Source organism: Idiotropiscis lumnitzeri, chromosome 8, assembly GCF_059441095.1.
Source record: "Idiotropiscis lumnitzeri isolate Australia: NSW breed Sydney's pygmy pipehorse chromosome 8, RoL_Ilum_1.0, whole genome shotgun sequence".
NCBI lineage: Eukaryota > Metazoa > Chordata > Actinopteri > Syngnathiformes > Syngnathidae > Idiotropiscis > Idiotropiscis lumnitzeri.
Genome location: NC_142398.1, coordinates 13,854,197 through 13,871,530, shown reverse-complemented (window position 1 = coordinate 13,871,530; position 17,334 = coordinate 13,854,197). Strand labels below are relative to the sequence as shown.

At 41.6% G+C, this 17,334-nt stretch overlaps 1 protein-coding gene across 4 annotated transcripts in view; it reads right to left on the bottom strand.

The window, feature by feature from the left end:
- Positions 1-17,334, bottom strand: part of grin2bb (glutamate receptor, ionotropic, N-methyl D-aspartate 2B, genome duplicate b) — an 85,731-nt gene that overhangs the window by 11,415 nt on the left and 56,982 nt on the right. For all 4 annotated transcript variants that reach the window (XM_088301754.1, XM_088301757.1, XM_088301755.1 and 1 more), the window contains exons 7-13: positions 9,971-10,085; positions 9,692-9,897; positions 7,017-7,188; positions 5,474-5,627; positions 4,284-4,409; positions 2,615-2,844; positions 814-974 (exon numbers count right to left, since the gene is read on the bottom strand). In XM_088301754.1, coding sequence (XP_088157880.1) covers positions 814-974; positions 2,615-2,844; positions 4,284-4,409; positions 5,474-5,627; positions 7,017-7,188; positions 9,692-9,897; positions 9,971-10,085 — 1,164 coding nt within the window. The remainder of the gene's footprint in view (positions 1-813; positions 975-2,614; positions 2,845-4,283; positions 4,410-5,473; positions 5,628-7,016; positions 7,189-9,691; positions 9,898-9,970; positions 10,086-17,334) is intronic.

Below are 17,334 nucleotides of genomic sequence, written 5' to 3'. Positions count from 1 at the left end.
GTTGCCAGTCAGTTGCAGACACACCTTTCTATATTTTTCTTGGCCTGGAGAAATCACAGGAATCTACTTGTAGTGAGAAGTGTGGCAAATCCAGTCTAAAATTAATCTGTTTGAATTCTGTTTTAATTTAATTCCACGTTGAGGTCCCATATGCTCTTTAATCAGGCATTCCCAATTTAGGTAGCCGTGAAATGGTCAGAGGTCAGTTCTTATCAGGTTGCAAATCATCAGGAACACATTTTGTTGATAAAGGGCTTTTTTGTTGATTGTTGTCTATGTCTATTCATTATTTGTTCCTTTGAATCTACTGTTATGACAACACCATTTTATACAGTCATGCATATGTATGTTTTGAACTTAATTGATAATAGCACATAATAATCACAAGACGGAGAGACGGCATGAGCCTTCCTGATTTAACCAAATCAACTCTGAGTGATTTGACAGCTCATTGACGAGACTCTTTCCTAGTTGTCTGCAAACGATGCCTTTGGGCTCGCGTAATTCAGCATGATCTCTAATGGAGGGTCGCTGTCACATCAAATTTGCACTTTCAATGTAAACACGAGTTATTAGTTAGCTTTGAGAGGCAGTCACCGTAACTTCAGTTTGTTGCTGTGCTTTATGTCAGTGCCCACCCACACTGCTCAGAACACTCGCTCGTTCTCTAACTCCCTCCTCCATGTCCGTTATCATATTTTCTTCTGATTGCATCATTACAGAAACTCTTTTTTTCCCCTTTTCCCTTTCATCCCCATGTTGGTCCCTTCATTCATCCTCCCCTCTGAAGCTGCTCCCCTGGCCCCTCCTCACCCGGTCTTGAGACTGTACAGGGCCTCGTCCACATTTTTCTGGTGGAAGCTGGTCATGTAGGTGTGCATGTCCCGGTAGTTGTTGCGGATGTTGCGCTCCGTGCTCCCGTTGGGCACGGTGCCAAAGCGGAACGGCGGTGAGAACTCGTTAGGCTTCTGGAACTGTTGTTGTTGAAGTCGGGGGTGGGGGTGGCGGTTTCCGGAAAAGAAACCACAAAGAGAAAATGACAGAGGAGCGCTCGTTAGCAGAGAAAAGGCACTGAGACGCATCAAATAGCCTTTAATGCACTGTTGAGCAGAGGACAGAACGATGCTTTGGGAAGCCTAAATTAGCTAAATGTTTGGAGACGTGATAAGAGGGCTGACGTACATGGGAAAATCTCAAGGTCTAACACGCTGTATTAAAAATCAACTCAAAAGTATTCTGCAGCTCATTAAAACGAGTGGACAAATTCCTAAGAAGCCTCGAAAATGATGAAGAATTGATCCAGTTTAACAAAATTTTTTAGCAATGAAGATCTCACTTCATTCCTTGTGTTCTTTGACCAAACAGTTTAAACTTTTTAATTGGCAGCCTCAACAAAGGTGTTAGGAGAAGAATGTGTGAAGAGATGAAGACGAGACATGGGAGGTGAAGTAAAGAAGACAAACTCACATTTAAAAAAGGAACGCACCAGCATTGTCATACGTGTTGCAACTTACTATCAAAATAAAAATTTGGATTTTATGCATTTTAAAATAAAACTTATTTGGATGTAAAATCATCATCTGTGAAACAAATGACCTTTGCATCAAACCTTTATTGACAGCAACAACTGACTGTATTGTTTTTGTTTTATTCACAATTTTTTTTTTATGACGGCACAATGTTAATCTACATAAGTTACATAATAGTTCCAAAGGTTTAAAATGCATTAAGTCAACTTGCCTAAAGTAAATTCCTGTATGCATCTCAATAAGCCCAATAGCATAGCTGCCCGAAATAAACAAATAAATAAATAAATAAATGAATAAATAAATCTTGCCACGTCAAACACTTGGCTCTTTGAAGTAAACGACGGGAGTGTTTGCGACTGACACATCACTGTACCGATGAGTTTAATGATATTCTCACTCTAGGACTATTTCAGACAATAATCATATTTTACACTCACTTTCAAGCACAATTGAAGCTATAATAGGTGTGAGTTCATGAATAATTGCGAGTGCAGATATGTTGGAGGACAAACGTTACGAGTGCCATGTTGGTAATGATGTAAATAAATATGGGCTCATGATTGGTTTCAATTGAGAAGAAGGTAGCTTCGGCAAAATGCACAAGAGGCTTACACCTTTATTTTTGACGAAATTTACATACAATTGGTTTTGCAGGGTTACGAAAGACAATTAAAAAACGCTTTGCTAGGCACCCAGCTAGAAGATGTCGCTTTTTGTCGAAATACTGTTTTGGTGGCTTTTGGATCGTAACGCTTCACTTGTATGATGGTAAAAAAAAAAATAATAATATTAATAATTAAATATTAGTCAAATAACCGTCTGCACAGGTCATAGAAATTTTACAATGGTAACAGTGCGACTGAGGAAATTCCTTTTTTTTTTTTGCTTTTACGACCAGAGTTCTTGAACAGATAATGTACAGCCTTAGCAGTTCGGCTCATAAGAGAAAACTTCCACTGTAATACTAAGGCAATGACAAAACAAACATAACTTCCGTCCTCCAAGGAGGTTCTAATCTCCACTTGCAGCACATTTAGATTCTGTTCCAGCACCCCAGAAACTCTCCGCCTAGCATGGGTTCCCACCTTTTTGTCTGACAGGCCCGACACCTGGTCCACATACTCCTCCTGGATCATGAAGGCTGCCAGGTTGGCAGTGTAGGAAGCCAGGAAGATGACAGCGAAAAAGGCCCACACTGATACCATGATCTTACTGGTGGTACCTTTGGGATTCTGCACCGGAACAGAGTTGTTGAACACCAGACCCCAAAGTAGCCAGATGGCCTTTCCGATGGTGAAGGAGGGACCGCCGGGTTCTAGCAAGCAGGAAAAAAAAAAAGAAATGTTCATGCCTAAGCAAAACTTATATGTTAAAACAAGTGTTCTGTTTTGTTTAAGGAATACCTCTCTGACAGCACCAACCTATCCGTACATTCAGTATTTAGCTGGCACACCTAATATTGTGGCTGTACAATGTGCCAACAGCCACTAAAGCAGTCCGTCACAATTATTTTCTGTTATGCCACCCCCCAGCAAGATGAAAACAAAAAGCGCCCCCACCACCACCCATTCTCCTCCGCAACTATAAATAATAGCATTTTCGCACAATGGGCAAGGAGAGCGCCACTGCCAACTACTGGTGTGGATGTGCAATTACACTTTATTGTAGTACGGCGGAAAATAAAGCATGTTCCCCAGGTTCACACGCGGCGCCCTCAGCATCGCACTGCGCCCCGCTCAGGGGGGCCCGCCCCACTATTTGAGAAGCACTGCATTAAAGAGACAACCTCAACCGATAAGATTGTTCTGCCCATGCATGAATAAGTGTGTGCATGTGTGTGCGTTTGTATGTGTGTAAGTATAGGTAGGCAGATATGTCAAACGAGCGGAAGGTGACAAAAGGAGGGGGCGGAGCTATACATTCTACAATTGTTCCCCATCTGGAGCAGGAATATGCTTAGGACTACAGCCTTACATAACTTGTGTTTCCACCCAACATAGGATGCAAACAATGGCGCATTTCCCTCAGACATGGGACAGTTAGAAAATATTACATGAGGAAACGTTACTCCAACTTAAATACAGGTTTCACCCCCAAGAGCAAAAAAAAAAAAAGGGGGCTGTGAACAGCGATAAAACACTTTTACACATGACAGATTTTATCTTGAGTGGCTTCTGTTGCACCAGGCCAATTCAATCCTGACAGTCTGGCTCTATAAAACCTACAGGAAAATCTACAAAATCGAATTTGCTGACTTTGATGGGAAAATTGATTGAAACTGGCTCGCTGCCTGGGACTGCGTTTGACACCCGGTGGGCAGTGGCACTACGTCCTGCCACGCATTGTTCAAACTGACAAATATTTTCAATGCACCGTAATAAGGGCGCTTGAGTGCATTCGGCTTTTTTACAAACCGGGATGAGAAGGTGGCGTAACGCTGCTGTAATACTTGAGAGCAGCTCAGTAACAGTAATGTTGGAGTGGGAACAGAGGATCATTTTGCTCAGTCTTTGACACTTGTCTGATTGTGTTAAACAAGCCTTTTCTTCCCCAAAAAAAAAAAAAAGAAAGAAAAAAACGAGAACTCGTGAGTGGCAATGGAGGAAGTAAATGCTCCACGAGTAGAAACTCACAGCTCTCCACGTAGGTGATAAAACAAAAATTGAAAATTCAAGAAAACTCAATGGGGCGCCAAATGACTCAGCGCGAATATGTGCGTGAATGTGTGCGCGTGTTTGTGCAAGCCACTCTCACCTCTGCCGTCTGCCAGGCAGCGATTGTAACCCACCGGGCTGAAGTACTCAAACACAAACACGGCTACGGCGGACACGATCAGCAGCATCACAAACATCATCACCCACACGTCAGCACTGAAGGGCTCTGCAACACAAGGGCAGTGTTAGGTTAGGTGTTGACTTAATGTTTAGTCAACTCACTTTGCAACAGCTGCACAAGCCATTGACGTCAATACGAGTATGTTTTGCAAACAAATACAAATATCTGGCTTCACTCCAATCTGATTAACCATATCAGATCGTCTGATAGTTTGTGGTTATTGGCTAAAATGGCTAAATTCACCGATCAGCTCTATAATGTCATTGATCACTTGATTGAACAAGTTATTTAAATAGATATATTGCGACATCTTGTGATGGCATAGGTTATCAGTGATTTGTTCATTTAAACTTTAAAAACTTGAAAAAATGAAGAAAAATGGGATATAATGAAAGTCGGGTGCATTCATGTGAATGGATCCAGTGACATGCACAGAGAACGTGACAATTTTTGCCACAAGCTTCACTTATTACATCCACAGGTACAATATGGTGTTGTAAAATACAATATATGTGTACTGTATATACAATATTATTATGACTTAGAGGTGTCTCTGTCTCATGAACTCAAAACAAAAAAATGGACAGGCAAACAGAAATGTGCAGTGAGGTACAAAGTACTTCGAGAAAGGATTTGATTATGAGGAAGGTTCCATGGTCCCAAAAAAGTGTAATGAACAAGGGACCACACAGGGCGAAACCAGGCGGCTTATTTGTCACTGGCATAGATGATCGAACATAGATGCATTATTTTTGGGCAAATTAATCATCAGCCCGCTTTTGTGAAATTGGGTCATTTTAAGGTAGCACGGGGATTAATCTCCCTCGAGCCATAGGCTCTAGCTCACTGGTTCTTCGAATACTTGACACTCATCCATAAAGGTTTATAATTACCTAAAGATGCCACAAGATGGCGGCAAAACACTTGGTGGTATTAGACAAAGCTGTGGCCTCATTACATGAAGCTCTTTCCCTCACTTCAAAATAGTTCCTTGGTTAAAAGATGGCACCGCAGCAATATTTTTATAAGCCATGACTTTGGCTTGAGTACAAAACAGGGACCCGGTGAGGTTTTCATTAAATAACAACGTTAGGTCCCCCCCGTCTCACCTAAGAAGGCGGAGGGTGACACAGTCCCGTTGCTACGGGAAACCATGACGCTAATTCCCGTCTCGATGAAGGGCACGGAGAAGTCGATGACCTCGGACCGCTCCTCGTTGATGGTGAGCGAGCCCACCGCCATGTGAGCGTTCTTAAGCACCACCTGACACACGCGCACGCACAGACCCACGGGGAGAGGAGGTCAGTAAACAAGACGTCAAGTAGAAGAACTCGATGTGAGGAATAACCACAGGGGAGAAAAAAAGGATTAAGTGAGTTTGTTCAGGTATTGTTCAGCCTGAAGTTCTATGACATCAGTCTCTGAATGAAAATGTAAACTAGATATGCAGGAATGCTACGCATTGCATCATTTTTTTCCCCCTCACCCATCATCCATGTGCTCCCTATGTGCTTGATGTGAAATAGGCAGAAGCCTTTCAGATGATTTAATTAGGTCTATCTAAAATGTAAATTTCTGCGGGCACAATGACGACCTCTTCCTGCCTGCGGTATCACAAACAAACATCTGTAAAGGGAGTGAATGACGAGACAGAACGATAAATACAAGACATTGCGGAGAAGTAGGCTGTAATTAAGACACTTGATTCTACATCACTTGCACAAGTCCAACAAATAAGTTAATTTCAGTCTTTAGGTATTTCTTAGCAAAAGACAAATCTCATCTCACTGTTCATAGTGATGTTGTTGTGACAATTGACTATTTCATTGTTTCCAATAGACACAAAAGTATGACGGCATCCTCATCTAACATCTTTAAGCAGGTATCTTTTTTACCATAATATTTCAAAAGTATTCAAAATCCAGGACTGGAGACATATTTCAAACTCAAACAACTAAATTTTCTCCTTGTAGCAGGTGAACAACAAATAATTCTACAAAAAGATTCTGGAGCGATTTCTTCATTCAGTGCGTGAGAAGAGGTGAGACATGCGGTAACAATGCCCTTAGCATCTGACAATTTCTGGCTGAGAAGAACAGCAGCATGATGGAGCAACCTCCCTACTCACGCAACCTGGCTCAGTGTGATATTTTTATTTTTCCCAAACTTTAAGTGGGTCATTAAGGGGATCCATTTTGGAGATGTGGATGACATCAAGGTGGCCGCGATGATGGAGCTGCATAGCATCTCCAAAATAATCGCGCCATGAGTCCCTGAGGGTGTGGCAGAGAAGGCTGGGAAAATGCTAACTTTATTCACTTATGACATTTTTCATGTAACCACTTTATAAATGTAGGCCTATTTAATGAATAATGAATAAATGAATATTCAAAGAAATATTAAAATAAATTTAGATATTAAAATATTAATTATAAAAATTCTCTTAAATTTAAGAATTTTAAATTGCAGAGTTCTGACTTTTTTTTTCCTTCTAACAACATGACTCTCATTACATACATTATACAACTTGTAATTGGAAAATACACATTTTGTATAATAACACTATTTTCTCAGATATTTTTGCATGTTAACATAATGTTGCATTTTTTGAGTGACTTTGACTTTATTTAATAATACATAAAAAGTCCTCACCTCTCCAACCATTCCATTCCACGTCCCGTTCACCTTCTTTCCATGTTTACCGTTAGTGACCAGGTAGAGGTCATAGGTGAACTTCACCGCCTTGGCGATCTTCTTCAGAATGTCTATGCAAAAACCTTTGCAGCAGCGCTTGATGTAGATGCCAGAATCGCCCGTTTGGTTGCTGACAGGTGAAAGAGAGTAGGAGGAGAAATTTAAATGTTAAAATAGGTGCAACAGCAAGTGTTGTGGCATTCATTTAAAATTTAAATGATAGTATTAAAAAAAATTAGACTGTATACACAAAACAGTGAACACGTTTCCACATTGCACTGTGGAGTGTGATGCAGCAATTTGGTAATAAATAGAACATGTGTCAAGCAAGGCGGCTGGTTAAGTAGCGCAAAGAAGTGGCTCAAGCAGTCATACAAATGCAAAGCCGTACTCGAGCAATGAAATGCGTCTTTTCAATAGTAATGCTGTGTAGACATGTCAAAAGCAAATGTCAAACAAAGGGCAAAGTATGTTTGATTGTGTTCTTTAAAGTTCGATGAATGCACAAATACATCTCAAGTAGAATGTCACCGGGTTATGACTTCATGCACATGAGCCACCATCATGACGACTGAGGTACTGTAATATATTCCATAAATTATGCACTAATGAGAACGCAGGGGGTGGAATCTGTCTATGACTAAGGCTGTCACCACATATGCATGTGGGTGTGTGCTTCTGAAAGCTTTATTCCTCAATTTACACACTGTAGTTTAGATAGGTCATGGAAAATCCAACATAGTGAAGTTCAGAAAGAGGTTACACTGCACGCTCTCGTTTGCTCTTGCGCCTTCATATCAGTTTGAGATAATTGGTTATCGGTTCACTTTTTTTCTGAACCGTATAACAAAAGTAGCATGCTGTAATCTCACGAAAAAAGAAAAACCGGCTACACACTTATCTGTTACAGCCCCCACAGATGGGAAAAGAAATCAGGCATTTAACAGTTTTCACTGTACTTTTGTTGTGCTTTGTCGAGCTCTTTTTCTGTAATAAATCTTTGATTCCCTTATATGGAGTCGACATTTTTGGGATCCCTTTTATCTGGTCCGGAATCTGTCAGAATAATTCGACCATGGATGGACCGATCTTTGGTCAGCCAAGGACAATTGGTCAGGCAGCATGAGAACTTGCTTGGGACTTTGTGACGCGGTCACCATGCTGGCCCATCGGTTCGAGGAATTGAGTACCCAGGTTAAGCAATCGGTCTAAGTCAGGGAGGCCTGAGAGCAATTATTGGATTGTGAGTCCGTGGCTGGCTGTATTGCATTTTGCATTCTGGCTGCAGAGAGCGGATTTGATGATCGTGCATCATGTAGTATTTTTCACCATGGATTGAGTTTGCTCTATGCAATAATACCACTAACTTTAAGGACATCATTGCCTTGGCCATACGGCTGGACAGGCTTGACTAATTGCAGGAATTAATGAGCAGCAGGAGGAGCCTATGCCGCTGGGTGGAGGATGACTGCTTCCTGAGGAGAGGCTACGCTGTCTTCAAACCCGGGCAGCTGGGTCATAGTGTGTCCTCCAACTACGCCAAAACTTCATACCGGCCACGCCAGCCTTCCCAACTAGGCAACCATCGGGCAGAAACATCGGTTGGGACAGTGTGAGTCGAGCCAAGAGAACACTCCCCCAGCCGAAGGACAATAACACCATGAGACTCAAACTGTTGCGGAAGGTGTCGAGTTGTTGCTCTTGTTGACTCAGGTGCAGATGACTCTTCTGCGTATCCTAGTGCTGTGAACTGAATTACTCAAAGAAGAGAAGAAGGTTTTTCCTGGCAGTGGTAAAGCATACCACTAGTCCGCTCTGGTTGTGTCTGTAGGGTTATCACGATGAACAGATTCTTTATTATGCCATCGTGAACTGCGCCAGTCGTATTGCGATTACACAATCCGCATATAGATAAATCGGAGCACCTTTTGTCATTCCCATTGTCTCAAATCAGTGGAGGTGGGAAACCCACCTGTGATCATCACGTCTGACGACTCTGTGTTTAGATAACACACCGGTCAAATTATACGAGTAAAGCAAGTTCTTTAGCAAGCGCTCAGTCGCTGCCACTACACAGACCATGCGATTGCGCGTTCCTAATGCTCCACGTTCCATATTATACACACAGCCAGAACAGGAAGCAGAGGAATACATTTCTACTCCCTTGGCAGGCGTCGACTTCTCCCGTGGGAGCTCGATTTTTCTTTGACGACCCTGTGCTGATTACTGCGATCATACTGACATCATAATCAAGAATAAATACCCGCTTCCCCTGCTTTCGCTCGACTAAAGGTCGCTACAATATTTATATTAGGCTTGACCTTCGCAGTGCCTACCACTTGGTTAGGATACGGGAGGGAGATGAGAGGAAGATCGCTTTTAAAACACCCTTGGAGGATTTGATTATGCCGTTCGGTCTTATTATATATGATTATTAGTACAGAAAATGGATGGATGGACAAAATAAAGAAAATATGCAAGACCAGGTGGAAAATGAAACAGAAACTAAAATACAAATGTCATACAATGAGGTTCAATTTACATCACTTGAAAATATATATTTTTTTACCCACTTGAATCACAGGTAAAAATTCCAATCACTCGTGACTAACTGTAAGAGTGACATCGCTCACGTGAGTTTGAGCTGTTTCCGACAAGGCACGGTGTTCCTCATACAGGTGCCACTCAGCGGGTCCACGTCCTCCACGATGACAAAAGGCGCCTCCTCCAGCGTCACGATGGACAGATGATCCTCATGCTCCTCCGCCGCAGAGTAGAGCTCGAAGCGAGGCCACACGTGGTACTTCATGGTCAGAGAGCCCTTCTCCCACTTGCCCACCTGCACGACAAAGAGGCCTCGTGACGGGTCGGAATTTTGGAACGAAGCGCGACACGACGCACACCATATTTACCCTGTCCCACTGTCTGTCCTTGTCGAGCAGAATGATGACCAGTTTGGGGAAAATCTGGTGGCCCTCCTCGCTGAATGACAGGTTACGCCCTTCAAACGTCACATTCATGATGTACCTGCCAATTAGATTGCATTCCCAAATGTCAGAACGTGTGTGAGTGGGATCGAAAACAAAAGGAGGCCGGTTATTTCATCATGGCGAACAAGGCGTAATCACCAGCTGCTTGAACATACAGAACACACTGCGGTATCAGCAGCATCAGCAGCTTGGTCTCAAGCGGGTGAGTTTGTGGGAAATATCGCCATCTAAATTCTACACCATGTTCACCTGCAAAGCCATGTTGTCAGTTTGAGATGTGGGCAGAAAAAAAAGCAACCTGTCAAGAACGATGAGGTCCGTGGACCAAAACTGGAGCAACATCTGCAACATTGGCATGAAAGACACTAAAACCATGTAGACCGAGGATTTGTCACGATGGTGATTCTGATATGACTTCTCAAATTTGTTCAATGTCAAAAATGTGGAATCGCTGATTACTGATTAGGAGGATCATTGCATTCCTTCCTTTCAAAACCTTATAATTTCTCTAACTTTTTTTTTTTTTTTGCTTACTTTGTGGTGCAGATAAACTGAGAAAATCCTCTTTCCCTGGTATTTCTCACCAAACAAAGTGTTAACACAAAAGTCAAGATAAGCAAATCAAAGTAAAATGTGACTTTGCAACTATTAGAAGGCAAACTCCAACATTTGAACAACCATCAGATGTTAACATCAGAATTCAACTCCAAATTTCAGTTAAGTGGTGCAAAACCTGAGCTGTGACTGCTGCCACGCATAACGTCATGTTACATGTTATCATGTATCATGTGACTGCACGTCAGAGAACAGCAGTATTAATGGTACAGCAATTATTCTCTAGTAGGGAATCATATTTGCATTGTCCAATCTTTCCATATAACAGAATTTTTTAAATACTGTACTATTCTTGAAAAAAATATGCCTTTTATTCTGGAAAATATATTATTCTTATTATTCTCTTAAAAAATGTCAAAAACATGAAAAGAGCTTTAATCTTGTGATAAGAAGCTTTTTGTCCTGCAACTCCCCATCAATAAAAACTTCAGTCATTCAATGAAATCAGAGATTTTTATTGGCTCAGATCTAAGGTTGAGAGTAATTGCAGTCATATTGGCATGCCAGTCTGCATATGTAGGGATGCAACTTTGAAACAGTATGACACGATTATTTTGGGAACCCCCAAAATAAGGGAGGCAGACCCTCAGGGGTCTCTGATCCAAGTGTGACAACCACCGAACTAACAAACAAAACCATGTAAATATCACACATGCACGGTGCACGACAAATAATACAACAATAATATTTCTTTTTAAAATTTAGAGTTTGTTCAGGACAACCGTTTCCGATTTTGGGTATCTTCCATGTGGATCGTGACACTAGGTTAAAAGCGGTGACCTCTCTTTGAAGGTTAGACAAAGGCACAACTCAGAACGGGGATGAAGAAGAGAAATAGCTTGAGGACATGACTCTCTTTAATGATTTCATGGGAAGAAAGTGACCGTCTCAGCTTTTGATTGCTCTCCAGCTGACATGGATGAGGAGGCCAACGGAGCCAAGGGCAAAAGGTGAGAAATGAAAAAGAGGGCAAGGACTCACATCGGCAAACGCATCTCAACAAGTGCACATCTCGTTCCTTTTCTTCCCCCCCACCGCCTCTTTCCCCTCACTCTCTCATCGCAAACTGTGGGCCGTCGTCGCCATGGAGACATTCTGCCTCCAAACACAATCCACCGGAGAAATAAATATCTTGTCTGCATATAAGGAGTACTAAATGTATGAGCCCATCTTCAAGTGTGAAAAGACAAACACAAGACAATAAATCTATTAAGAAGAGATGAGCAAAGGGCCAAAGATTTAATCACAAGTACCTCCCACTGGAACACTGAGTGGCTCTGAGTAAGATGTCTGTGGCTGTATTAATAACACACCTCTCTTACTTACACGGGCACACACGCACAAGGTGGAGTGGAGGCTTCACACTTTTTTGTGTCAACACAATTACTGGTTGCAGCATGCTAGTGTGCACACATGATGGGATTAGCCTTTTTAAGGACTTGTTGCTACAATCTTCATGTGACCATTGCGTGACATAGGCATGAGCTCTCTCCCTCTCCCCCTCCCTCTCCCCCCTCCCGTACCTTTTGCGAGTACGCAGTCCCTTGGTATACACACGATCGCAATGCAAGAGAAGGGAGTGCTTGTATACCTCAGCATAAAGTCATGTAATCCGTTGCCATGGCAGCCACAACCATCAGCTGTGTTGCCATGGGAACAGTAATCTCAGCGGATGAGAGGCGTATCTTTTTTTTTTTTTTTTTACATTTATTTATTTTTTTAAATCATATATAAACCTGAGCGTTTACTTGCTTTCTCTCAACGTCTCTCATTGTCAGATCAATGCCTGCAATTCATCTCTGAGAGGTGCCACACATCACTCATCAATAGGATTCAAGGCCATTGTTTAACCCGCGCCTTTCCTGATGCATGCTGGGACTTGGAGAGCAGCACGGCACGGCTTGCCTTGTTTTTCATGTTTGGATCCCATACTATCGACGGGGCTTTTATGAGCTGTTTTGATCCCTTCTCATGTCGGCGTTCCCCTCTGACTTGACTGGAAATAGAAGAAAAAACAGGCAACTACTAACAGAATCTCATCGCAGTCACGCGCTATGTTTGCGCGCGCTTCACCCTCCAACTGTTCACTGCGTGGCTGTGAGCGGAATAGAGACAACCTTACAGCTTAAATATCTTCACCATGGTGACTCATGTTGATTCCTGCCTTTTATTGCCGACTGCTCCGAAAAAAAATAAAAAAGCAACACAGTCTGTCGCTGCAATGCAGGTATGTTGAAGTGACAGTGTAGCTATATCTATCTTTCTATCTATATATATACACACACACACACACACACACCTACATAGTATCCCAGCTATGTGTTTGTGACGAATTACTGGTGCACGGACACAAACATACTGACTCAATCAGGTTTGGAACTTTGAGAATAGCGTACATTGGTGTGCACTGTGCAATATCACAGCTGAGCCATGAAAACTAATTAAGTCAGAGGTGGGAGGGGGCAAGAGGTGGTCACAAACGGCCTGTGTGAAATATAGTCACATAACGTCATACAAGCACACCAATATTGGTGTAATACAAAATTGCCATAAAAGTCAAACTCATTTTAGATTCATATATTTCTGCGGGGGCAGCACGGTGAATTGGTGGTGAGGATGTGACGATTGAGGTTTGGCGGTTTCAATCTTGGCTCTGACACTTATATGTGGGATTAGCATGTTTTTCTTGTACGTGCATGGATTTGCCTCCGCGCACTCGCATACAAAAATCATGCGTCATAGGTTTATTGAAAACTTAAAATTGTGATAGTATAGCAATATGTAACCGATAATTGACTGCTGACCGGTCCAGGAGGAAGCCTGTGATACGCTCAGATTCAGCAAGGCTCGACTCCAGCTCACCTGTTACATTTGTTAAGATAAACAGTAAGAAAATAGATGACTGGATAAATAGTCATGAGAAAAAAAAAGATGCAATGGAAACAAATTAAAAATAAAAGCTTGGAAAAAAAGTCAATTTGAGGAAAGAATCAATATGCCTCTAAAATTGTACACAAAATTTCAGAAAAGACTATTTACCCTAGTAAGTTATGTCACGTAAGCAGTTTGCATGTCTTGTTTTTTGCAGCGGGCAATTTTTTTTTTTTTTGTGCAATTTTAAGAAGTAATGAAATTTGAATATCTGCAGTGCCTTTTTCATTTTCCATTTTGTCTCAAATAAGATTTTTAATAAGGCTCAATGAATAGGCCTATGCACCTCAAGTAGTCGTTTAAATGTGTTTAACTTTACAACAGTAGAAGACATTTTTTTTAATGTTTATCTTCGGGTCAAGTTATAATGTGTTAATATGTAAAGTAAATAAATACATCTGCAAAAAAAGATAATTTCGGCCGATTGATCAGTCTGGCCCTAGTTTTTCTGCTCATATAAAGCATTACATTTTCTAAATTTGAACAAATAGGAAGAGAACGATTGTTATGGGTTAGGTTTGACTTTGAAGGTTCCTTGGCACAATAAGGGGTTAAAAGACTCCAGACAAAAATGATAAAAGCTGTATAGCTAACATTTGAGTTTAAAATGCGAAAATCCCAAGGTTGTAATACTTTAACCAAAGAGCATCAAATCAGCATTTATCGCAGCCAAGGCTAAAATGGAAAAATGAAATGAAAAGACCTGAAATATTTAATGATGTGCTGCATAAATTGCTTAGCCATGGAAGGCGCATCTTCCAGTTGGGAGCCATTGGTGCTGCATGATGGTTGCAGGGCACTGGGAGGAGCCCAGGTGAGCTGCAGGCATCAAAAAGCAACCTGTGGTGTGAACAGAAGAGCTGATGTAACACACATTCCTCGCTCATTTCAAACTTAGCAAGGCTTTAGTAAGCCAACACACACCATCCGCAGCATACCACCATCAAATATTCATACTGTCTATTTTCAGTCGTCACATTAAATTCAAATTACTCTGCGTTTCTTTTAAAGCATAAAAACCTTCTTACTAAATTCCTAAAAAGGCTTCACTAATTGCTGCTACCGGCGACACATTTCTACACCTTAAGAATACTTAAACATTTGCACGTACGTGAGGGCAAATGTAACGTGTGCTTTGAATTTCACCAATTGTCATTCCCAACATGTCACAAAAAGGTGAAAATGGAAGCAAGGAAAGATGACTGAAAGCAGTTTAAAGTGATGAATACATGACACACTAACGACTTGGCTGTCTCTTAGAGCACACTTGCTGCCGCGGGCGTCATTAGAATAGAAGTGCGGCCAAACTACTTGGTTTCAGTAACAGCTCAAGGATATTTACGGCAAATTAAATGTTTTGTCACCAATTACGTATTCTTACACCAATTATCTATCCATCCATCCATTATCTGTATCACTAAGGTCGCGGGCGGTGCTGGAGCCGATCCCAGCTATCTTTGGTTAGTAGACGGTTTACACCTTGAACTGGTTGCCATTCATTCGCAGGGCACATCTGCCAATTAAATTAAATTAAATTAAAAATAAATAAATAAATAAATATATCTCCTGTACTGTACATGCAAAATTGGAAAACAGAACTAGAGAACCAAAAATTAGACAAGAGAGATGGAAAGTGTGTAGCCGTTGATCAAACTGATCCTTTGACCCATTTGCATGTTTAAAAAAAAAAAAAAAAAAAAAAAAAAAAAAAAGACTGAATTCATCAGTGGGGCTCTACATGCCCAAAAGCGCAATGCTTCTACTTGCTGCCTCGCTAATAAAGAGAGGCAGGATTTATCAGACAGCCACTTTTATTGTAGCCATTGAGCAATGCAATAACACTGCCATGCTGCAGCCGCCGGAGGAGGAAATACTTTAAGAGGCGACATAAGCGGAGACTAGCACTAGAGAGGCAGCGCATGCATCTCGTGGCCCGCAGTGAAGACTGTCTTCTTAGCTTTAAGCTCACAGCCAGTTTGTACATGCAGACAGTGGCGCAAAAAGTGGGCAAGCTGTCTACTTCTCATAAAGAAGTCGTTACAAAAGCAAAATCCGAGGAAAACCAGAAGTAGATATTGGAAGTTATATTTGGTAGCCATGTAAAACACCTCTGACTGAGCATTATTAGAACAAAACTTAATTTCTTGCCATGTTCACTGCAGCCACATCATCGATAGCAGGAACAATATCAGTGATGAGTTTTGCCTTAGGTCGTTAATATTTTTCACATTTGTTTGCTCGACTGTAGGGATGTACGAATTCATCAAAAAGCGATTTAAACTGCTTAAATTATGCAGTGCTGTAAAAAATAAAATAATTAATTTGCAACGGTATGCTAAGCCGTCTATTACTTAACTTTACTCTACGTCTGCCAAGATTAGTGGACTAATCACAACAATGATCAAAACTGTTGACAATTCATTTTAATAGACGACTGTTTCGTTTATTTATATATTTAATTACTTGCCGCTCACTTGGCGAAAAATGCCTCAATTATGATGGGTCGTTGCACATTAGTGGTAATGCGGGTCAACTATCGTGGGTAATTGAGTTTCATGGCTAACACGTGTTAGCGTTACAACAACGTTAGCTGTAGTTAGCACAAACGTGTTACCATGTGCATCTGATGGAAAACCACACACAAAGTGCTGTTGTGATGGTGTAACTTATTGAAGTGTCTACCGTTGATTATGGTAGCATTAGTCAGCGACATCCCATTCTTGACATCAAACAGCAAGAGAACAAGTGCTACCTCACGGTCACTCGCACCGAGTGTTGCCTTTTACGAACTCGGACATCTCAGCACTCGAAGTAACGCAACATGATCCATTTGCCACTAGTCACTTACTTAATCTTTAACATTTTTATATTTTTGGAGGTGGTGTTCAGGTACAGACGACATTTTGAATATGTAGATCAATATTGTCTCACCGCGGCTCTCTGCTATTTTATTGAATTATTCTGACAATATCTGTATTTCGCATGAATATGTTGGAGCGTGCAACGGGCTCGTTCCGTGTGCATCTAACGTGTGTGCGTGTGTGTGAGAATGTGATGTGTGCCCCCATAAGGTCAAGCAGACCCCTAAACTCATTTGAGTGCATGACTCACAGGGGCCTCCCTTATCCGTCCATCACCACTGACAGGATAGCATGTTAATACGCTCCGCATGCAGCCCACTCTGGCCCGTAGCTATCCCCCTGCATCGTGCACAGACATATGGCCTTATTATTGCTTTTGTCTCTCAGGGAAAATGTGTGCCTGTGAGTTTGTGGGAGAGCATTCTGTGTGGCACAACGCTTGAAATACCACTTTGGGAGTATACACATTTTGGCTGGTGCAGAAGAAACAAAACAAAGCTAGGGTGAGCGACTCAACCCCATTAGATTTTGTGGGTTGAGTGTGTGTGTAATAGTGCCCCCCCCCGAGCTCAACACTGAGATAAAAAATTCTAAACCTTTGCTCAGTTCAATTGAAAAAAATTGAATGGTTCGTTCAATTTGTGCTCTTACACTCACACACACACCAACACGGGCACAATGGATGATTGAGCACTCACCCCAGGGCCCACGGTGCCCTTTGGGGACTGAAATATTCATGCTTATTTATTGTTATCTCAGTACAGCGGTGAGAGGATGCTTCGACAGTGTGTATCAATGCTTGTGTTATTACAAGAGGTAGAAAAAACAAAAACGGTAAAATTTGCAATCAGACATCAAGCTCAATATGCGTGCTCGAGG